Below are 24,000 nucleotides of genomic sequence, written 5' to 3'. Positions count from 1 at the left end.
TCCAAATAATCAGACAATTCGACTGTTTATGATTTTGAACATATGCTTTAAATGCTCCCCAACAAGTTAGCTTTAAGGAAGCATGCAAAAATAAAAGAATTGACAAGTTCAGTTGCATGATGTGTTTTTCCCCCCTCTGTGAAGAATTCTGTATTTATAACGTCATTTTGTCACGCGTTCTTTGAAGGCGGCAGCGAGTGCACTTATGCCTTCCTTTGTTAGGGTGAGTTGGCAATTTCCTCAGAGATGGAGCAACTGCAGGCAGCCTTTTTTCTTGGATAATGTCCCTAACACCTGGACCAAACTGCTGTTTCCATTTGCTCACAGTCTGGAGTCGGTGGTAAGATACATGTCATAAATCTCCTGCCACCCAGAGTCACTCAAGGCTGTTCCTCAACAGCAGCACACTCTCTCGCCAGTCTACAGGACACAGAGGTCTGGGGGAAAGGAATATTATTATCTAGAAGCTTCTGTCCAACCTGCACAAGAAATCACAGAAAAGAGAGTACTGAAGACGTCTTCGTCCCCCTGAATGGGCTCTCCTGGCGTTCTTTTTGTGCTTGTGTGATCCGGGCCTTACAGTAGCTCCTAACATGGAACGACATGACAATCCAGTTATGTCGTTCCATGGCAGTGAGCTGAAAAGGGTGTTTATTGCGGAGATCTGACAGGTGTATTCTACATTGTAATTAATCTGTTGATTTTGAACTACAGATCCCATTGTGATCATGAATTGTGTGTTCCATTTATTCAGCTGTTATTCCTCTGGCTTCACAACAATCACTAGACACCTGCAGGACACTCTAGGAAAGTAAAAGCAATTTTGCAACCCTGCAGCCATAATGAAAATATCAATCAATTAAACTGGAGAAGAAAAAAACCTGCATGAAAAATGCTTCTATGTAATCTGAAAACTTGCATGCTAATAGCTATGCAGTTCAACCAGCACAATATCACTATCATTATTCATGTAACATGATTGTCATCATTACTACTCTAATTCCTCCAGCCCTGGCAGAAGAGGGCATTGTGGGAGCTGAGGGCCCATCTGTGTGCGGTCTTCAGATAAAGTGATGTAGTGCTGGTGGCTGGACAGACAGGACCAAGGAAGGGCTGTGGCTCTGTGTTGCTCAATGTGGCATGGCACTCAGGGCACTTCAACCCCCATTCCCTCCTTACAGGTACCCGACAGCCCACCACCGTGCGCTACTCATTTACTGCTACACTGGTTTTCATAATTAGCGCCGCAAGGCCTCATTAAATCCGCTCTAATGAATAAATATTGTATTTCATAGCCTGATTACCAGATCAGCTCAATGCTTGCACGTCGTAAACAATTATTTCCCTAAATATTCATCACCTCAAAGTGGATGATCATTGGTATTTAATACCAGTATTTTCAAGTGCATGTTTATTATGCTAATAATAGATTTTTAAAGATTTGTTTCTGGGGGAGAAAAAGATGATCCCAAAAATATTGAAGTGTGATATAAATGATGTAGGGAACAGAGATGACGAACTCAACACAGCATCACTGTATGGATTTGTGGAGAACAGCTTTTTAAAGCAGTAGAACTTGCTTCTTTCTTTGCACATCTCCAGATGTCTACTTTTATAAACCGAGAATGCTATTCAGACCAAATCTGTGGCATGCCTTGATCAGCTTACTGGAAAAGGTCTCCAAGATTTCCCCCAATGTCAATGCAAGCCAGAGCCATTTTCTACTGCATATGACTAGTAATACGACAGAAGGCAATGGACTACTAACAAACTTGTGACCAAATATGTATCCTTTTGTAAACCCAGCAGGACGAGCTCCCAACTGTTTTCCAAAAAGAGAACAAAGCAGCGCACTCTGAATTAGAGTAGCTACTCCTGTAATAAGAGAAAGTCTTCCACCAAACACACTCAAGTGTTGACTGTAATTTAAAAGGTAAGTGTCAATGAGAGCATGCTCACTGGAAACGGTGCAGGTCAAATGTAGTACATTTTCAAAGGCTTAATAGCAATGAACCACCAGATTCCCTCACATTTCCTGTGTGGTACCACACTACTGAACAGAAAATACAGGCAATAACTTCATTGCTACTTGAGTGACACCTGAGAACATTGGCATTGTAAAACATAGCTGGAAAATGAAAGGAGAGAAAGAGCAGAGCGAGAAAGTGCTTTAATAGAATTGATTTACAGGTATGAGATTCCCATTAGACACTGCTAATTGTTTCCACACCATTAGTGACAGTTATCTAATGAAGGATATAACCAGGCACTGTAGGATATCAGTCCCTCTCAGCCCGGGGGGGGGGGGGGGCAATGGCTCACTGTGCCCTCCACCTCAGGGGCATGGTGGGACAACGACGGACTACTAAATAGTCAAGAGTAACCGTGACAACATTTTTTACTTTCCAACAGCTGAGACTAAAACAGCAGATAAGCCTTATTGAAGTTAAAAGCAAATTTTCTTACAGAAAGATTGATGAATCTTGAGTACAATTACCGTAGAGACCAACTAACCTTTACACATTTAATATATTTGGTTTTATCAGAACTTGCAGGTTAAAAGTGAGATCACAAGCAAACATAACTATAAACATTGAAGATATTCATCCTAACAGTATAAACAGTGAGGAAGACTCATCAAATTACGTCACGTAATTGATGGTAAAACTTTATACATTTAAAACAATGTAAGAAAAAAAATACAGAATCAGGAGCAATAGAATAATTAACTGTTTTGCATTATGGAATATAGAGATATTTAACATAACGCTGTCAATCAGGTCCAGAATCAGGTGACACCCTCCGTGGTTTACTGGCTCTCGTCCATTTCCTTTTTAAGGCTGCAGAGAGAGAAAGAGCCATGTTTGACTTCCCAACACCGTACCAATCACAGTACTTATACGATTGAAATGCTTCAGCGGAAAGAGCATTTACCTTTTTAAGTAGGCATGGGCGTTGTCATAGCCGTGGTATTTAGCCAGGTAGACCAGGACTCCAGTGGCACAGCGACCCTCTCTGGCTCTACAGAAACTGCAGTTGCAGATCCCTCTGCACGTCGGACACTCCCACTCCTGCAACATACCAAGGCGAGTTCAACCAAGTCTGCAGTCTCTTAACACAACAGTCAAAGAATGAGTCAGCGTTTCTTGATGGCTCGGGAGTAGAACAGTGCAGTACTTACAGGATCCAGCAGGGCATCTCGGACCTCCTCTCCGTAGCGGTTACGGAGACATGGGCCACAGAACTGACCCCTCACCCCCACACACTCTGGGTTACGGCAGTTGGTCTTGGTGTCGATCGTCTTCTGGCGGCACTGGTGGCAAGTGGATCCCTAGGTCAAGCAAAGCAGAGGGGTGAATTTACCGAACATGGCAGTACGAATGTGAAACCTTGCGTTTGAGAACCACTGTGGGAGAATGGGAACTTACAGTGGAGCTGTTGTACACCTTCTCCCGCACGTTGTTGGCGATCAGATCCAGCTCCATCTGGGAGATGTCCTCCACAGGCCGCACCACATGAGGAATAGCTAGCACCCTGTTGTAGTTGCGCTGATGGGGCGCCTTCTATAAACACATTCACAAATATATCAACCGAACTGACAACTCCTGGAGTTCAGATTCACTATTGTTGAACGGACAGATCAGGAGACATCAAAATATTTAACTTTACTTGACACTCATCGTCACCAACCAAACAGGTGACGATGAGTGTCAACAAGGGTATGGGTGTGCCACTCACCGCCTCATCCACCTCCTCATAGTAGCGACTCCTGCGCACCAGGTTGAACTTGTCCTCCTCTTCCTCTGGAGCGGGGCTGGGGGGGCCGTCCACCAGGGTGCGGGAGCGAGTGTGGGGCCGAGAGGTGCGTTCAGGGTTCCTCCTACGGGGTCCTGAGGCTCCCAGAGACTGGCGGGGGGCACGGCGAGGCTAGAGAGGAAATTAAAACATACCCAATCAAATACAGTCCAAAAAACATGGTAGCTAGACATCACATCAATAGTCAAATCTTCGGTTTCCTGATATGCGTTTTATAGTACAGCCTCATCCTCCATCTTGTCCCACTTACCGTATTCATCATAGGCAGGGATGTTCTTCTGGGGAAGCCAGGTATTTTGTTGAGTTCTGCCATCAGCTTTGCAAGCTAAACAAAATAGTTGAAAAAGAAAAATGAGCACTCAGATGTCACTCAGCAGGCGACTGCCAGAATGACTCCTGTGAATGAGCCCGTCCTACCATTGCTTTGTTCTCCTTAATGTTAAGCGCTCTCTTGTCCATGAAGTTGCCTCCCTCCTTGGAGTCAGACTCTTTTATGGGCTGTTTAGATGGCTTTGCTGCAATAGTCTTCTGGATGGCCCTCCTGGTGGGGAACTTCATGGCCACCTTCAGGGTCTGGGACCGACGGCCCTTCCTCCGAGGCCCCAATGACTCCTCCGAGTCCACTCTCTGAAATGCATATGAGCAACATTCTGAGAGGTTTTTGTTTATAGTAGCCACCATTGTGTAATAAAATTAAGCTGGTAATATCAAGACCAAAAAAATAATCACCATGGCACTCATTTCACTGCTGAAAGCATTCTCGAACCCAGTGAGAGACTCTTCCTCCGAGCTAGCCTCAAATACCTTGGCTCTCTCCGCCACCTTCTTAGCTCCTCTGAAGCTACTTTTCTGCACAAAGTGAAACCACAACATTCCGTTTCATTAACAACGAACTCATTCAATGAGTGAATATGGTAAAACATGAATTGTAACTGAATGGTAATGTAACAATTTGGCTTACCGTGTTGGCAAAGCCACCGTCAGAGCCAAAACTATCACAGCTGTCATCTGAGGAGGAAGAGGATGTCTCCATGGGCACGTTACGGAAGCTCCGCAAACTCATCCTGATGGAAGGAGGCTGGGGGGCCTGCTGGAGCTGGAGAGACAGGCGGAAAAAGTTAGGAAAACCTGAATGGATAGAAACTCAGACCATAGACAAATACAGTGAGTACTATTCGTTTTAGAAACTGCCTGCACACTGCTGCCCTCCTTGACAGGGAGAAGCAGCAATACCTATGGTGGTAAGGGTGTGACTGCAAGATTAATTCCCGGACACCACAAGGTAAGTTAGCTAATGTACAGCTATATCACGGCTAACACAAATGTATCTTACAAGGTCATTGAATCTAGCTATAGAAAAAGGAGTAACGTTAGCTAGCTAGCTACAGTAGCCAAGTAAGATTCACTAACTTTGATTTAGGATACAACCAACATTTGAAATGACAAAACTTGTCAGGATAAAATATGAATCTGAGTAGCCAAAACTGTGGTGTAACTAGTTAGTAGCCACTGAAATGGTTGATTAAAAACATAACTAGTTAACATTACTTAATTTAAAAAAAAAAATGTCTAGATGCACACATGGTAGCTAGTTAGCGAAGCAGGACACTTGATTTGAAGCAAAGGCAAAGTAACGGTTGCATTGCAACTCCAATGAGACTGCAGGCAGTCTGCAGCAGCTTTTACGGGAAGTATGCAACAGCTTGACTAAAATGTGAGCAAGAAACTAGAAGAGTTAACGTTAGCTAGCTACAAGTTTACCACAGCAGAATTGTAGGTAGCTATCATTCTCTGCAGGTATCTAGAAGTACCCTGTAACTTTTTGATATAGCTATTCAAATAAATATGTAATTATACATTCCTTACCTTAGAGCGAGATGGACGCATTTTGGTTTCTTGAAAGTTTTCTGCAAAGAAAGTCAATCAAAACTCGTGTAGACGTTTCTGCAGTCCTTTAATGAATGCAGAGAAACACCTCCAGACTTGCAGATGGAGCCGAGAAATTTCCCGCGCCGGGAAAGTGTCCTAAAAGGTATATAAACTCTTTTTTAAATACGAGCTAAAAGGAAAATAGAACACACAAATCTGCGACCCAACAAATTAGAAAACATATATTTCTTCAAAATACTGCGGTGAAATACATTTTTAGTTTTACACATTTGAAAATATTATGCATTATACTGATCCACCAACTTGTAACCTTTCAAGTACTACGCCCTGGCGCGAAATCATAGCGGAGAACTGTGCATAAAGGGGCGGGTTTATTGAAAAACTCCCGCGTCCTTGCCACCAGGTGTGGTGGTCGTGTTCTTGGATAATGAGAGAATCATATGAACTTCATGTATGTTTATCTTTTTTTTTTACTCTACATATAGTTAAAACCTATATAAAACATCTATTTTTAAGCATCAATACGTACATTAACTTTTCTATATTGTAATAAAAGGCACAATTATCTCTCATAAATAGAAATATTACAACAATGTAGTCAATACAATTTACAAGAGCCTTATATAAAACAGTTCACATATACAACTACAAATTATATGTAGGCTTACATGTTAAATATTAAAGATATTTGAGTGCATACAGTGCAATTCAGAATTCAGCCCTAAAAGACTGAATTGTGTGCATTCCCTAAATCACAATTCTCACAAGCTCAAATGACTCCTAAAAAGATTCCTCAAGAGAGAACGTTTTAAAATGTATATTTATGAAGTAGTGTGAAGGATAATGTTCAAAGTAAACCTGCTGTCCAGTCTGTTCAGACATGTAAACAGTTTCAAACAGCAAATTATCCTCAGCTTCGACCACTACAGCCACCTCTACCCCCTCTCCTCGGTCTTCCTCTGACCTGTTTATTGTCCTGTCGCGGTAACCTTTTCTGGCGCTCCACTTTGATCCATCCCCCCTCACTGACTTTAGCCCCCTCTTGCTCTGTACTGGGGTTTTCCACCGCTGGTGATATGCCCGGTATCACCCTGGGCCGGTTCTGAGCTACTACACTGTAACTATGGGACCGAGGCCTCCCTGTTTGCTGTGAGGTTCTGCTAGACTTATTCTGTGTGTAGTTGCCCCTTGTATTGGACCATGCACCTCTGTTGTGGCCCCCTGTCACAGTCAATGAGTTTTTAAAGTAGCTGCTGTGCCTGCGGTAACCTTGCACTGCCCCAGCACTGAGCGGGCGTTCACGCTCCAATGCGCTCTCTGAGGTGGTGCTGGAGGGGCTGCTGCCCTTTGACCCCAGGTAGAGGGGGGAGAGCATGGCGGACAGGCCGGTGGTGGGGGATGAGCTGCGGGAGCACCAGGGAGAGAGGGAGCTGCGGTTGGGAGACCTCCGCACTGCTGCAGCGTAGGAAGAGGCCTGGTCTCCATACATAGACAGGAACTGAGACAGGGTGCAGGTCTCTGAGCCACCGGTGGGGGTCCGGGCACCATGCTGCTCTGCTGCTGACTGGTTCTTCAGCTGCCTCTGTCTCAGGTTGTACATCCATCTGGGATCCACATCTGGAACAAGAAAGAACATCCACTGTTAGGATTGGCTACATAGAAGTGCTCATACATTTGTTCATTCTGTATTTAAGACAGCTTTAAATGCACCACGTGTCAATGAAATCTGTATCCAAAGCACAATAGAAAAGAAAGTTGACCTTTTGAATCTGATCGGCTTCTGGGGTTCCCTTCTATGTTCAACTGGGTTGTTTCTATCAGCAGCTCCACAGTCTTGATCTCATCTCGTCCACCGGTGGGGTTCCACATCACTGCATGGCTATATCTCGTAGACCTTGGTGATCTCACATCATTCTAGTGGCAAGTGTAGAGACACAACAATCACTGTAGGCGATTTTAAACATCAGATCACATTTACACGTCAAATTAAATTCACAATGTATTTCATTTTTTTAAGACGTACCATACAGTACACTGTGAACCTACATTTTACTGTAGAATTCTTATTATTGGTAATGACTAGCCTAAAGGTGGTGTAGTGTAGGCCTATGTAGTGCAATGGTTAGGTCATTGTAGGACTGTCTCCCTATAGGATATGTTTTGAATGACTCACCTCATAATTAACAATGCAGTCAACAACCTGATTGTCCCGTAGTCCAACTACCCATTTGTCCATCACAAATGGGGGCTGCAAGGAAATTGTTTGATAAATGGTAATTAATCATCATGCATAAGCTAGCTAGCACTGTGTATCTTCAACACTGCAATGACATCAATTCAAGGAATAATTACATTTATCTGGAGATACAAAGAGGGACTTTAAATGTCATAACATTTAGCAAAAGGGTACGCTCCTTCAATGGTCATAAAAACCGTCAACAAAGAAATGTAAAGGACAAGTGACTGTTGATTTTAAGTCCGGATGCCCTTTCAGCACATGGCATGGCGTAATGCTTATGATCACACCTTGGTCATCTTCAGGACATCCACATCCTGTCTGTTGGCATCAAAGGTTACATCCTTGATGTACGTTATTGCAACTTCATCTCCGTCAAGTTCCATGTACATTTTCCATTTGCAGTCCTAAAAAAGAGAGATTGTAGGTCTTACAGTATATTTATTTATCCCTGGCTGGTTCCAAACTATGTTGCTTTCTGCAAAAAAATATAAAATAGAACTGCTTTCAGTTGAGAACCTAACTTCCTTTTTTCCTAAACCAACAGCACAGCCTAGAGGTAATTCCTTAGAACTGAACATTTCTGTAATGTGAATGTACTGTATATGAAATTCGGATCAAAATTGACAGAAGCACAAGTTATGTTGTACTTTTAGATTTGAATTCTGCTTTCACCTAGTATCCAGTGTGAGTTGCGTTCAATTAAGACAAAATGTTTGAAGATTAAGTGCTTTCCCCACACTGATGTGCGCTCAGAATCAGAGGATAGCATGTCTCTTGAATTATCATAGCATGAAGGATGACATAACAAGTGGTCAAACATTAATAATAATAATGAGAATATTAACAACCTATGCTTGCAAAGACATTTATTTTACTTCAGGGGTAAACATAAGTTGCTATGGTGGATATCTAGTATTATTTCCTGTAGTGGATATGGTTTGCAGAATCTTGACACATGGTGCTATTTTTTGTGAAAAAATACAGTGTAATGCTAATGTTATTCCAGTTAGCTGAAAATCAACTCAGTATTTCAATATTTTCTGCTCAATGGACATAGAGATCAAATCCTCACTAGGAAATACAAATCTGAGCAAACCCCAACGCCATACTCCTTCTGAATATTGCATGCTGACAAAGCAGTAATGATTTTGCCATCCCCAAAAGCCAGCCATGAAGCCACAGGTCACTGCTTAACCACACAGGGTTCACGGTGTGGACCAATCTATTGTGTGGAGGATCACAGAAGAAGACATCAAAGAAGTGCCACTAACACACTCGTCTGAGGAGCCTCAGCCCACTCCTGCACCGTCCCCAGGGACTGGCCGGGGCTCAAAGGGGGAGCAAGTGTGAGGAAGGCTCTGGCTCCGAGACACACCAGGCAGCGGCCCTGTGTCGGCCCTGGCCAGTCGCACCAGGGCCCCCAGGTCCACGCTGGTCTAATCACTCCAGCAGAAACAATGTCTGATAATGATGCCCAAGACCGGAGTGCGTCTGCTCTAATGACAACTCATACATAATTCAGCACCTTTCTCTTGGCTGCGCGGTGATATCCTCATTAGTAGGGGACCCTCAGTGGTTGTCAGATGGTGGCCGCACAATCGCAGGCCCTCATTTTGTCTTTGAGAAGTGCAGCTGCTACTATGACACCGCCAGCAAAGAGAGGCGGGAAAAAAAGCAGTGCGGGTTTGTTTTATTTAGTGCAAAAAAACCTTCCAGTTTGTAAAAACAAGGCTGACACAGAACCTGACACCAGGCAGGGGGAAAATAATTAGCTCTCATTTTCTCAGCCTCCTGTTTCCTTCTCCCTGCTGTGTTTTCTACCCACTAAAGCACCACATGTCAGAAGAAATGGGAGGCAATTAGCAGGCTCGTTTCAGCCCCGCCGAACTCACTGAAAGGGGACTATTTATGATGGGACAATGAACAGCTGAAAGATTAAATAACATTTGCCTTTTAAAAAGAAAATGACTTCTGGCTAAATGGGCTATTTTTTATGGAATTCAAAAAGCAAGTGGAGAAGCAGCCTCTCTCCAGCGTTTGAGACCCTAACAAAGGACGATGAGCAAGTGGGGGTGGATGGGATGCATGGCTTTATATGAAATATTTATTAATCTGTTTCTCTTGTAAGGATATGTCTTGAAGGCAAAGCAAGCTCAGTGAAACAGTGGTCAGTGTTTGCTTGAGTTTGATGGGGAACATATGGGCATCTTTACCTCGAGAAACAGCATCTCGAAGATGACCATTTCCATCTTGACATACCAGTTTCAATCTTATCTGACAACAAGTTTGCTTTGACTATATGCATTTGAACCAAACCAGAACTGAGACTAAATTATTTTACAGATACATTTGAAAATGCAGGGACAAAATATCTAAAAAAAGTACCAAGACATCTTGGTTATTTGTCATTGAATATTTTCAGTGTCCATTGAAAACCTACTGAGTGACCTGTTCCTGCTTTCCAGTGGTACCCAAACACCAGCTCCAGATTAACGATCTTCCTCCTCTCCTCCTCCTCCTCCTCCGCCCACTCATCCTGTGGAACAGAGATTTCCAGACTGAACATATTGTAACAGTAAACAATGCCAACCATTTCATAACATTAAAGAGAAAGGACATACAGTACCTTCATTAGTGGAGGGAAGTGGAAGAGCCCAATGTAGTCATTGGTCAGCTTCTCAATTTCACTCTGTTGGAGAAAGCATGTTATACATAGACTTCAAACGTCAAAATAATTTGTATGAGCATATTGCTCAATTTCAATAATTATACCATATAGACACATTGTGAAATGGCTGGCTAGTTCATGCTAGTTTGAAAGGTAATATGGTACCTTGAGGTGCATGATGTGACCTTTGGACCTGACCCCCAGGTCTCGCATGTCTGTTTCCGTGAGCAGCAGCAGCCTCTTGCCAGTGATGTGGTTTTCCTTAAACAGGTCACCATACAGCTGCATGCCATATGCCCCCTCTTCTGAGAACACGGAAAACAAATGCAAATTAAAACACATACACGCCAAAATGATGGGTTTATTCATATGGTGACTTTGAACATACCCGCCCCAAATATCTGCTCCATCCAAAAGTACTGTGGGGATGGAATTGGAAAAGCATTATTATTCATAATCAATGGAGGCATAATGGTTATTAATGGTTAATTAAACAAAATAAGTAATCGATTGATATGTGTTGATACTGACCACATGTTCCTCTGTCCAGGAATGAATATGAAGGTTGGGAAGGAGCTGCGTGAAAAAAATACAAAACTGAATTAGTACTAGGGAATACTGCTCTAATGGTCACGTAACACAAATGTGTACAGCTCAAAGAAAGAAATGCTGCCTATTCTTTATGTTTGGACTCTAACACAGATCTTGCATTCATGTGTACAAGTAAATAATTATGAACATCGGTGCATTACATACAGTATACATTATATATAGGCTTACTTCATTCCAAGACATGTTTACCATGTCTTATAGCAATGGTTTTTGAAGCTATTGTTCTGCAATTAAGATTACTGGGTCCTAAATGTCTAAATCAAACTAAAATATGTCCAATGCCCATCTGACTGGTCTTTCATGATGCATTTTAATGATAAATCATTTACTGTTCATTAAGTGTAAACAGGCAGAAAGTAGCCAGACAAAATACAAATTTCATCATTATGATCACGAGGCTGCTATGCACCGGGAGAATTGAGGGGAAGATGACTAAATTAATTACTAATCGGAGCATTCTCTATTTGCTTCCCACGGAATCGTATAACAGCCCAGAGCCTGAGATGAATGGCAATCTCAACAAATCGCATTCAAAGAGGGCCGTTTTAGAATTAGCGCGATACACTTCTTTGCAGCCTCCTTCTAAAGTCCCTCACCCCCAGCTGCATTTTTCGTCTACTCCAGTGGTATGGTTCGGAAGTAATCACATAAAAAAACACCACCCCTACCCTACTGCCACAGTTCCATTACAGATTTTGCCTAATTAAAGTGACATAATATCAAGATTACAGGAGCCATATTGTATTTCACAAATTACTTCAAATCGTTTAATAAAATCCTAAGCATACTGTTGACAAACGGAAACAGATCTTAATTGATGACAGGAGGGGAAGGATGGGGGGGGGGGGGGGGGCATCAGTAGAAATTGCTCAGCCTTTGGGATTCCTTTGGCAGGGAAGAGGAGTTCAGTAGTTCACACAACTCTGCCCCCATGTGGAATGGGAGTATACTGTAGCAAGTTGATTACACTATAGAGGCGGACAAGCATTGGAAACCTGTTGGCTAGTGGTTACACCACAAATTCAACTAAATTCAATACGACTTTGTCAATCCCCGCAGGTGCAATTAAGCAGGCGTTGTCGGTAAGTGTAACATATACAATACAAATTGATGTTCTGCGCCAAGTATGAGTGGTGCCCAGTTAGCTAATGATAGAAATCCCACCATTGACTATATCTTTTTTTGAAGCCTTGAGGACTACAGTGTGAACATGGGTCTAATGCAAATCAATTAATGTAATATGACTGATTTCAGGTCTTACATGTTAAAACATAGAAATATAACTTCAGATGAGTTCTGGAATAACTAACACCAGTCACATTTTGTTCATTTTCTCCCAGCACAAAATGTTTATCTTATTTTCTTGGCCACATTTGGAATTTTGTGGCTAACAAACCTTTGTTGTGACGTTATTGTAACGTTATTGAATTAGTTGTTAGATTCAAGGTAAAAAAAACTGGGAAAACCAAGAGGAAATGTGAGAAGACAAAGGTTGAGAATGATAGTGGGAAAATGGCATCCCTTAAGAGGGCAAGAATGAGATGAATGTTAGGAGAAGTACAATATTACCATAACAATACATATACGGAGGAGGAATGGAGGGAAAAAGAGAGGCAGAGGAGGTCGAAGAGAGAGACAGAGGAAGAGGGTGAGCTTGAGTCAGGTAAACACTTTGGAAAAAAGGGAGATGGTTTGTCAAAGAATGGCAGAAAGTGTAAGCAGTGTGAGACCTATGCCAGATTGAAGACAGGAGGAGAAATGGAAGTGAGTGAGTGCGAATTATCGGAGGTGGCAGGTGTGGTGAAGTCCTCGGAGCCTGAGGCTTGCACTGATGGTCAGGATAAAGACGAGTCTGTGACTGTAGGAGTGACATTTTTGGAGGAAGTGGACCCCTGCCTTTTGGCTGATCCATTTGTGGTTTCAGTGTGTGAAAAAGGTGTTGGGTACTGTGGAATCGGTGAAGGTAACCCGAAGTGGTCTTGTGATAATTGTTTGTGTTTCTGCTGGTCAGAGGGAGCAGAGGCTTCGCGCCAAACTAATTGTGACAATAGATGTGACTTGAATTGCTCCCAAGAAAAGGGCGCCGTTGAAAGGAGCGATTACTGGGGTAGCAGTAAATGTGAAGGTTAACCAACTGAAGGGTAAGATCCCCGGTGTTTGTGATGCTCGTCGTTTGGACAATGCAGACAGGGTGGCGTGGGTGGTGAAACAGAAAAGTCATTGGCTGTTCTTTAGAGTTTTGATGTTGAGTCTCTGCCCAACAAAGTGATGTTAGGATATTTCAGTTCTCGTAAAAGCTTGTTACAGGTTGTTACGTTGTTACAGGTGTCAAGCTTATGGGCATGTGGCAGCAGTGTGTAGGAGGGAGGGTCCTTGGTGTGAGAAGTGTGCAGAAGGGCATGAGACAAAGGAATGTGTAGCATTGGGGAAAGAAGCTGTATGTGTTGATTGTAGGGGTGCCCATGGGGCTAGGGATCAGAAATGTCCGGTGCAAGAGAGGCAGGTTGAGGTTACCAGGGTTAGAGTAGAGCAGAGGGTGTCGTATGCTGAGCCAGTGAAGAAAGTTGAGGAAGATGGGTCAAGGGGGAGGGATCCTGAGAGGATTTGTGTGAGTAGTAGATCTGTATCAGTACAGAGGGATAGGCCAAAATATGATATATGCTTCAGTAAGAGTAAGCGTTACAGGGTTAAAGGGTTTGTCGAGTTGTAGTGTACCGTCCTTTCAGGCTGTTGGCCTGAGGTAGGACTAGAAAAGTTTAAATAGTGGAGTAGGGTGGTTGGTTTTTAATGAGTGTAGGGTTAGATGGTAGGGTATTTTAAATATATTTTACTTTTTCAAGCAAAGTATAAAGGGAGTTATACTACAGTCTAGTTGGTGGCAGTAATGCAACATTGGATGCCAACCGGCGTTAAACCTCATCGAAGAAGAAGGAAATGTAAGAAAACAGGGAGAGTAAAGAACCAAAGCAGGAAGTTTAATGAGAAAATGTTTATTGAAAAACAAGGAACAGTAGAGGTTGCAGCAAAATATGTTCATATCAAAAAGCTAAAAACGGTCTAATAGAGTTATGGTACACCATTAAAGAGACACTATCGGAATAATCCAAGGAATTGGACTAATCCAAGGTGCTGAAGTTTGCATAGATCATATTGCAACTCTGGGTATTCGATGTCCTGAAAATACCTTACAAAGTGGTTGACTTTCACATCAGGAAGTGTATCGGTTGGTTATTGTCTATGTCAATGGATGTGTTTCGGAGTGACTAGGTTTAATAACTACACAACAGAATACAAAAACATACATCAACTAAGTAGAAATAGGTGAAACCTGCAGGGCCAGAGTCAGACAGAAATATCCTCCATATTGGATATGTTTAGAAGAGATGAGGTCCCATATGACCATAAATAGCAGACTTTACAGGGCATTTGGGGATGGCACTTGTTAGGTGAGCTTCAACAGGCTCACTTTGGGGGTTGTTAAAAGGTTGTTAAACACACTTTGGTCTGTGGTAAAAACTGTTGGTGCAGATGCAAACATGTTTAGTGATAGATAATCATTAGCTTAGAGAAGCCATCTAAAGAGTATTTCATATCATCTCTCCAAAGAAATACTGTTATTACTTCCTAAATAATTGAATGAAAGGCCAACCTACCACTGAATAACAGAGTTAGTGGAATAAAGGTCCTTAATAGTTGCCTTTTGTCTAGGAGAACTTACCCCTGTCGAGGTGTTGTAGTCTAAGGTCTATGGTACTCCTCACAAACATCCTGATTATATGCATCTATAACATGCAGCTGTCAACCAGCACACAAAGTGAGACTACACAAACCCCTGTAGTGCACTTTACACCAATAAGCCATGGTATGCGGGCCTGAAATCCAAATATTCCAAACACTGTGTATATACAGAAAAAGGGCACAGGAAGTCTGTAGTTTAACATGGCTATCAGGAAACTTTTTCTCTCTCTCCTGCCTGACATGAGTCAGGGTCAGCTGAGGGACACAACATGTACTTTCTCGTCCTGGTGAGAGACTCAATCAGAGCAACTGCACTCCACCACATTCAGAACAAATTGGCCAATCTTAATGTCAGCAAAATGTCATAAAAGCTTTGCCTCCTCAATGCAAGTTGCTCACATGACTCTTTACAGCATGGCACTATACATCCAGTACATTAGGCATTAATGACATCCATGTGAGCCATGTAGGAGGAAGGTTTCTAATACATTGTGTTCATACGGCGAGAAGAACATCTCTGTGCTACAACAAGTATTGTATCTTTGGATATGCTTTATTGTTTTTCAAAAGAACGTGTGCAAAAGAAAATTGATTGTTCGAACAACAAAAAAACAGTCAAGGAATAAAAAGCTATTAGTAATGAATGATCTAATGTACGAAGATGGCGTCCATAACACCAGTAATGTGAAAAGGAATATGCATGGGAGCTTGCTGCAAGACCACAGTTTAGACACAGGCCAAAGTGATTGATTGACAGATGTTACGGATGCTACCAATCAGGTTGCTCTAATCACTGTCGTCTGACATCCCCAAGGCCATGTTGATTTTGCGGCCCTCTCTGACACTGCTGGACTTGGAAGAGTTCTGCTTGGCCAGCATGTTGCCCTGCATGCCAGAGTGCAGGACGGGGCCCCCCATGTCCAAGGCAAACATGTCCCCAAAGCCCTTCATCATGGCCTGCAGACTCATCCCCTCCACCTCCCCGTTACTGGAGGATGTGATCTGACACGTCATCTCCGAACTGTTCGACTCCTCCATCTTAGACTCATAGAACGACTCAGTGCTAATCTGAGCCTCCACGGGTAGGAACAGCAGAGAGGGAAAGATGGGGGAGAAAGGATAGGAAGGGAAGAAGAGGGAGGAAAAGAGGACGGGAAGGAAATCAGTCTTAGACCACACACTGTACACCAAGACAAATGATTAACTGTGATTTTTTTAATACCCATTATAAAAAGGTGACTGTCAAACACTAGAAGAGTAGAGTTGAGAGATATAGTAAATTGGATTATCAGAGAAGGCTGGACTGAAACGATTGGAGTCTACAGGACAGATTAAGGTAGGAGAAAGGGAGAAAACAAAGAATAAAGAGATAGCTAACATGGTAACATCTCTCAGGATGACGGTACAGATTCTTACCCAATACATCAGTAAATGTCAAATTGATACCAAGGCAAAGCACTGTAAGACATTCCCAATGCATGGCTGTATAACGCAATCATACAATGGACAAAACAAAGTATTAGTGCCACAATGTGGAAGTGCGGAAAACAAATCCAACCAACTAGAAAGGTAATATTTAGGTTAAATGTGTTGCATACCAAAGCAACAACAGAAACAGGAGGCCAAGGCCGAGTGGGGTGTCCCTTTGAAAGCTTCACATAGAAAAGGTAGTATAGGCAAATACACACAAGCAGCGAAGACTCCTATATCAGCGTGACAACATTGGCATTACCAACGTTACAATCACACTGATCTATAATTATCACTGATGGCCAATGGGAGCTCAGTGACATAGTCCCACACAGAGTAGCATGATGAGCTAATACCTCTACTCAACACAACAGCCCATCGGTGAGACTCATTGAGCCTAGCAAGAGCCTTATTTATATATTTTCCCTCCATTCCAGACAGACATCGGTCTGAAGTAAACTGAATTCTTTGCTTCCCCTTGTGACAATGTGGCCAAGAACATAGGCTGTGACACATGGACCAACACAGTGAAGGTGGTGCTAAACTGGGGTGCTGTTCATGTTCAGGGACTAGACAGTGTGTGGGGGTTGTCCTGAGGGTGTGGGGTGCAGTGGGTATTGGCTCCTGAGGAACTTACCGGGGTGTTGGACTGCTCGATGAGCTTGCGCTCCCACATCTTCAGGCGACGTTCTCTCTCCTTCAGTTCCTGCTCTTTGGTGCTCAGATCCCTCTCCAACTTCTTCAGTCTCTCGAGTGTGGCCTCGATCTCACAGCTACAGCACAGACAACATAGGGATGCGTTTCAGTGGCGTCAGTTTAGTTAAACCTAGGGTATGGCAAAGTGAGGTGGGGTGTACGAAGTTGAAGCTCATTTGCTGCATTTCTACAGAATTTAAAAACTCTCAAATGCTATTTGGAGAACAGCAAAAACAAAATGACCCCAGCAATGAATTATTATCTGCAATATTAGTTTTAAAGGTCTGTGGAACGGCGTGTACAATGTCAACCACTACTCAAGTCCAACTCATCATTAATTGACTAATTTATTTGTGGAACGGCGCATACAGTACAACATGAAATAGATGCATAATACACGCTATGAAGTCACAACCAGGCCGACTTCAAATGCAGACGTCAATGTGAAAGTAACTAGTGCATAAAACAGCTGACCGCGGATGCAAACTATGCCAGATAAATCATACACACGCATTGAAATGAAAGGCATAGGTCTACATCAAATTACTTACTTACAATCGACAAGGACGCATGAAGACAAACAAACTCGTTCAAAGAATTACAAAATACAAAAGGAAAATCTACAGCTAAGGCCCCTTTAACTGTCACTTTGGCAAACCTATGCGTTTCGTGTAGTCAAATTTCCTTCTGATTGCCTAAGCTAGTTTTTGCATTTGCTTGTCTGCATTATTCGCCAGGGAAGGGAAATATTATGTGACTATTGAAGCATTGTATCAACAAGGCTGTTCAGAGAATATTGAAACGTTTTGTGTCAACAAGGCGGCTCCGAAATATTAATACAGCCAACGAGGGGGCGGCCCGCAAAAAAGTTTCCCCGGGCCATTTTTGTCTCCTTCTGATATTATTGTGTTGCCTACAAAACAGTTGCGATATCTGACTGCTCATTCTGTCAACAACAAAAAACAGCCCTACAGCTACACTATAGCCAGTACTTGACGTGGAATGAAATAGGTGCCGGTACTGTTTAGGAGCTCCACAGTATTTTTGAGCTAATATTCTATAAGATGTGCAAGACCTCTAGCAGTAGAAACATAGACGTTGGTACTCAGCTCCAGTGAGCTCCTGCCCAAGTCAAGCACGGACTATAGCTAAATAACTTAGCAATACTTAATGACGTTTTGCAAGCAAGATTGATCTGTTAGAATATCCCATTTTAATTCAGGAAGATGGACAAACTAGACTGAGAGGTGGAAATGCATTATATCAGAGACAGGTAGGGATTATGGATGAAGGCTGAAGATGATGATGTAGGCCTAAGTAATCATTCATGATTTGCATTATCTGAATATTAGCATTCTGTCACTTCATGAAAATGCACATTTGTTGTTGCCTACAATTGTTATTGTCTTCGAAGGCAAAAACAGGACATGTATTTTGGGCAAATGCTCTAAATAGCAAGTTGTTCAATTGTGTCTATTTTCATACATGAAACCAAAATTGCACTAGCCTACTGGGCAAATGAATGAAAATATCAATTAGGCCTAGAGCTATCACAACCTATATTTTAATATCAATAATATACACTGAACAAAAATATAAAACGCAACATGTAAAGTGTTGGTCCCATGTTTCATGAGCTGACATCCTTTATTTCAGCTCATGAAACATGGGACCAACACTTTACATGTTGCCAGAAATGATCCCAGAAATGTTGCATACGCACAAAAAGCTTATTTCTATAGAATTTTATGCAGAAATTTGTTTACATCCATGTTAGTGAGCATTTCTCCTTTGCCAAGACAATCCATCCACCTGACAGGTGTGGCATTTCAAGAAGCTTATTAAACAGCATGATCATTACAGGTGCATCTTGTGCTGGGGACAATAAATGGCCACTCTAAAATGTGCAGTTTTGTCACACAACACAATGCCACAGATGTCTCCCCTACTTTTCTTTTTTAAGGTATCTGTGACCAACAGATGCACATCTGTATTTCCAGTTATGTGAAATCCATAGATTAGGGCCTAATGAATTTATTTACATTGACTGATTTCCTTATATTAACTGTAACTCAGTAAAATCTTTGAAATTGTTGCATGTTGCATTTATATTTTTGTTCAGTATAGGTTTTGGTTGCGGATGATCACCAAAAAGGAGGGCTCCCACAACTCCCAATTCAAATAATCCCTGGTTATCAGATTACAGCAAGGTTTAAAAGCACGAGTTCAAATGCCGACATTAAATTCAAAACAATCAGCGTACTGCCTAAAACGGCTGACAGGCAAAGCAAACTCACACTCTCTGCTTTCTAAAAGTGAGAGAAAAGCCTGCAGGCTGGCAGCTGCTCTCCGAGTGATGTTCTGCATGGTTCTAAAGCCCTCCAGCCACCCAATACGCTGAACAGCCGTTGCGTTTTAAATCGGGATTTTAGTCAACTTTGTTGTTGTTGTTGCCTACTTTATATTTTTGGTCTTGAGCTAAGGTATGACACCCCTGATGTGTTTAGTAACCAACATCATCCACCTCATCACATACAACACTGGTGTTACACTGTTGATTTTAGGTACTTGTGCTTAACTCAGATTCCAACTCATATCTCTCCCTGACATCCATGCAATATACACAAAAGTTCAAAGTTCTGCATGTTTCTCAAGTTTGGATTCTGCTCTTTTAGTGACAGCTCTAAGCCCACAGACAGTAAAGGAACACTTACCTTCCAGTGTGTTTGCTAATGCGGTTCACCCACTGAGTGGACGGTTCTGCTTTGCCCAGCAGGTGGGGCTGTGTGGTGCACCATGGGTAGCCATGCTGAGTCAGAGGCCAAGACAATCAGCTCCCAAAGTAACTATTTATAAACAGGCATGTGACACAGACAGGAACTCCTGCCCTGTTCCTGCATCCTCCCACTCCCCCTCCCATCCCCTCAAAGACTTTCCACTAATACTTGAAACTTCCCTCATAATTGATTCTCTTGCTTGTCGCTTTCCTGACAAACACTCTCGGTATTTCTAGTCCTACCCTGCTCATATACAGTTTTTCTAATACGTCTCACATTTCCTCCCCCTTTCTTTCCCTCCCCAACTAACTCCCCCTCTCTGCTCCTCCTCCCGGATCTAGACAGGTGCCAGAGAAACAGCGAAAAGAGGAGTCCCTTCATGCTCTACTGGACCATGTGCAAACTGCCTTAATAGACTGCAACAAGAGCCCTCTGAGCCATCATTACAGAGCAGTGAGCAGCTTCTAACTGACACTATTACACAAATGAGTGCATTGATAGCTAATGAGACAGAGAGCCACTGTTCACTGGACTAACAGTCTGATAAGAGAGAAGAAACATAGCATGAGGCCAGATTTAATATAGCCAACACCAGGAGCCATTTGTCAGTGGAGGCTACCAAGGGAAGAATGGCTCATAATAATGGCCAGAACAGAGCAAATGGAATGGCATCAAACACATGGAAACTATGTGTTTGATGTATTTGATACCATTCCACTGATTCCGCTCCAGTCATTACCACGAGCCCGTTCTCCACAATTAAGGTGCCGCCAACCTCCTGTGATGCAAATACAGGAGACCTACTCCTAGTTTGACTTTTTTTCAAGCGCCAGAATTGACAATACCATTGAGCCTTCATCAGTGGGACACTTACTTATTATAATAATCATTTGTTGGGTGCTTATATATGTACAAGTTTGTATTGTACACGTGTGAATTGGAAGAGTGGGGTCACGGCCAGGGTCAGCCAATACCAATGGCGACACTGGAGCAATTAGGGTTAAGTGCCTTGCTCAAGGGCACGTCGACAGATTTTTTAATCTTCTCGGCTCTGGGATTCGAACAAGTGACCTTTCGGTTCTGGCCCAACGCTAACTGCTAGGCTACCTGCCACCCTGAGAAACTATAACACACCACTCCTGCAACCTGTTTGCCTCTGATGCAAGAGGAGCTCAGGCAGCACCACTCCACTCTTCTCCCGCTTCTTACTAGCGAGATACTACGACTGTACTTGGTGTGCAACATTTCCCTCACTCTAACGCACATGTTCTTGATCGACTCTCACTACTGAGCTGCTCACTTGCAGATGCCTGCTTGGACACGTCTCTATGAAGAGTTGTGAGCATAGAAAAGCCCAAAGAGAGAGAAATCAGTAGCAGCTGACACCAAGGCTGTGCTGAACATCACTAATCCTCCAGCTGCTCATACAGGCCAATTAAACACTTGGACTTGAAAAAGATGTTGATTATTTTTTAGACCTTATGGGTATAGAGAGGAAGGAGATCCAGATGGGGGATTCTTTAGATATTTGATGCCTTTATGTTATCAGTGCAATTATAAAAGATCTGTATGCACACTCCCAAAAATCCCTTCAGACATTTAGTGGCCCACAAAAGCAGCACTTGCGCATAGATGGGCCTATTGATTTGAAACAGTTCTGGCATATCCTTAGAATATAGCGGTGTTGGTCTAGAAGAGATGGAGAGGATTGCAGTCGTACAGTATGATCTCAGTACCTCCATTCTGCCTTGTTGTGTAGGAAGGAGTTGCACTGCTCGGGAAGCTTGCTGTCATTGGACATGGACTCCAAGGTTGTAAGGATAAGTTTGAACATTGGTCTTTCCTAGGTGGAAACGAAACAAAACAGTGTGATATTCATAAGCAGACATGTCGTATTTCTATCTACTCAAGACTATTGGACTGGCCTCGTAACTGTATGTAACATAACATTACTGTTTAGTATTATCCATTGTAGTACTGACTTGGGTGCTGAGTCTACTGTGCACAGTGGCTATGTGTGAGTATGCACAGTTGAAGTCGGAAGTTTACATACACTTAGGTTGGAGTCATTAAAACTCGTTTTTCAACCAGTCCACAGATTACTTGTTAACAAACTATAGTTTTGGCAAGTCGGTTAGGACATCTACTTTGTGCATGACACAAGTAATTTTTCCAACAATTGTTTACAGACAGATTAATTCACTGTATCACAATTCCAGTGGGTCAGAAGTTTACATACACTAAGTTGACTGTGCCTTTAAACAGCTTGGAAAATTTCAGAAAATTATGTCATGGCTTTAGAAGCTTCTGATAGGCTAATTGACCTAATTTGAGTCAATTGGAGGTGTACCTGTGGATGTATTTCAAGGCCTACCTTCAAACTCAGTGCCTCTTTGCTTGACATCATGGGAAAATCAAAAGAAATCAGCCAAGACCTCAGAAAAAAATTGTAGACCTCCGCAAGTCTCATTCATCCTTGGGAGCAATTTCCAAACGCCTGAAGGTACGACATTCATCTGTACAAACAATAGCACTCAAGTATAAACACCATGAGACCACGCAGTTGTCATACCGCTCAGGAAGGAGACGCGTTCTGTCTCCTAGAGATGAACGTACTTTGTTGCGAAAAGTGCAAATCAATCCCAGAACAACGTCAAAGGACCTTGTGAAGATGCTGGAGGAAACGGGTACAAAAGTATCTATATCCACAGTAAAACGAGTCCTATATCGACATAACCTGAAAGGCCGCTCAGCAAGGAAGAAGCCACTGCTCCAAAACCGCCATAAAAAAGCCAGACTAAGGTTTGCAACTGCACATGGGGACAAAGATTGTACTTTTTGAAGGAATGTCCTCGTGTCTGATGAAACAAAAATATTACTTTTTGGCCATAACGACCATCGTTATGTTTGGAGGAAAAAGGGGGATGCTTGCAAGCCGAAGAACACCATCCCAACCGTGTAGCACGGGGGTGGCAGCATCATGTTGTGGGGGTGCTTTGCTGCAGGAGGGACTGGTGCACTTCACAAAATAGATGGCATAAGGAGAAAGGAAAATTATGTGGATATATTGAAGCAACATCTCAAGACATCAGTCAGGAAGTTGAAGCTTGGTCGCAAATGGGTCTTCCAAATGGACAATGACCCCAAGCATACTTCCAAAGTTGTGGCAAAATGGCTTAAGGACAACAAAGTCAAGGTATTGGAGTGGCCATCACAAAGACCGGACAGCAATCCTATAGAAAAGTTGTGGCCAGAACTGAAAAAGCGTGTGCGATCAAGGAGGTCTACAAACCTGACCTAGTATCACAAGCTCTGTCAGGAGGAATGAGACAAAATTCACCCAACTTATTGTGGGAAGCTTGGGGAAGGCTACCTGAAACATTTGACCCAAGTTAAACAGTTTAAAGGCAATGCTACCAAATAGTAATTGAGTGTATGTAAACTTCTGACCCACTGGGAATGTGATGAAAGAAATAAAAGCTGAAATAAATTATTATCTCTACTATTATTCTAACATTTCACATTCTTAAAATAAAGTGGTGATCCTAACTGACTTAAGACAGGACATTTTTACTAGGATTCAATGTCAGGAATTGTGAAAACTGAGTTTAAATGTATTTGGCTAAGGTATATGTAAACTTCCGACTTCAACTGTATGTGTGCGTTAGCATAGAATTACATATAATTTAATAGGATCTCTGTGTGCGTGACGATGCGCGTATGTTTGAGGATGTCGTACCTTGGGATCAGTGACCCAGCACTTCCTCATCAGCTCAGCGAAACTGTCTGGGCAGCGACTGGGAATGGTTAACCTCTGGAACAGACAGACAGTCACACGCACAATCACTAAAATGATTGCAGTAGTCTCAGCTTTCAGTTCTGAGGTCAGAATATGAATTTAGAGCATGTCAGGAGGCAGGTTAAATATACAGATGACTTATGTGACTGAAGACCTGGTGAGTGAGACATGCAAGAGATGTCCATATTTTTTTATTTTATTTCACCTTTATTTAACCAGGTAAGCTAGTTGAGAACAAGTTCTCATTTGCAACTGCGACCTGGCCAAGATAAAGCATAGCAATTCGACACATACA

The 24,000-nt window shown here is 42.5% G+C and overlaps 2 protein-coding genes across 5 annotated transcripts in view; both read right to left on the bottom strand.

The window, feature by feature from the left end:
• Positions 1 to 2,161: 2,161 nt before the first annotated feature.
• On the bottom strand, positions 2,162 to 4,901 carry LOC120058255 (cell division cycle-associated protein 7-like). The gene is made up of 9 exons (XM_039006782.1): positions 4,778 to 4,901; positions 4,546 to 4,665; positions 4,234 to 4,443; positions 4,067 to 4,141; positions 3,739 to 3,927; positions 3,429 to 3,563; positions 3,182 to 3,331; positions 2,935 to 3,071; positions 2,162 to 2,840 (listed from the first exon to the last, which is right to left on the bottom strand). The coding sequence occupies exons 1-9, from the start codon at positions 4,877 to 4,879 to the stop codon at positions 2,810 to 2,812; spliced, it is 1,149 nt and encodes a 382-aa protein (XP_038862710.1). The 5' UTR covers positions 4,880 to 4,901; the 3' UTR covers positions 2,162 to 2,809.
• The window catches only part of LOC120058253 (mitogen-activated protein kinase kinase kinase 20-like), a 45,596-nt gene continuing 26,399 nt past the window's right edge, over positions 4,804 to 24,000 (bottom strand). The window contains exons 9-22 of one of the 4 annotated variants that reach the window (XM_039006778.1): positions 23,646 to 23,720; positions 21,643 to 21,749; positions 17,071 to 17,206; positions 11,145 to 11,189; positions 11,002 to 11,032; positions 10,779 to 10,918; positions 10,572 to 10,634; positions 10,386 to 10,481; positions 8,233 to 8,349; positions 7,880 to 7,954; positions 7,467 to 7,620; positions 6,671 to 7,323; positions 5,683 to 5,841; positions 4,804 to 4,912 (exon numbers count right to left, since the gene is read on the bottom strand). In XM_039006778.1, coding sequence (XP_038862706.1) covers positions 5,740 to 5,841; positions 6,671 to 7,323; positions 7,467 to 7,620; positions 7,880 to 7,954; positions 8,233 to 8,349; positions 10,386 to 10,481; positions 10,572 to 10,634; positions 10,779 to 10,918; positions 11,002 to 11,032; positions 11,145 to 11,189; positions 17,071 to 17,206; positions 21,643 to 21,749; positions 23,646 to 23,720 — 1,794 coding nt within the window. In that variant the 3' untranslated portion in view covers positions 4,804 to 4,912; positions 5,683 to 5,739. Of the gene's footprint in view, positions 4,913 to 5,682; positions 5,842 to 6,670; positions 7,324 to 7,466; positions 7,621 to 7,879; positions 7,955 to 8,232; positions 8,350 to 10,385; positions 10,482 to 10,571; positions 10,635 to 10,778; positions 10,919 to 11,001; positions 11,033 to 11,144; positions 11,190 to 14,219; positions 16,038 to 17,070; positions 17,207 to 21,642; positions 21,750 to 23,645; positions 23,721 to 24,000 lie in introns of those variants that run through there. The other 3 variants (XM_039006779.1, XM_039006780.1, XM_039006781.1) reach the window with 3 other exon arrangements.

This window comes from Salvelinus namaycush, chromosome 13, assembly GCF_016432855.1.
Source record: "Salvelinus namaycush isolate Seneca chromosome 13, SaNama_1.0, whole genome shotgun sequence".
Taxonomy (NCBI): domain Eukaryota; kingdom Metazoa; phylum Chordata; class Actinopteri; order Salmoniformes; family Salmonidae; genus Salvelinus; species Salvelinus namaycush.
Note: the sequence above shows the minus strand (reverse complement) of the source record. Positions and strands in the feature narration are given on the sequence as shown.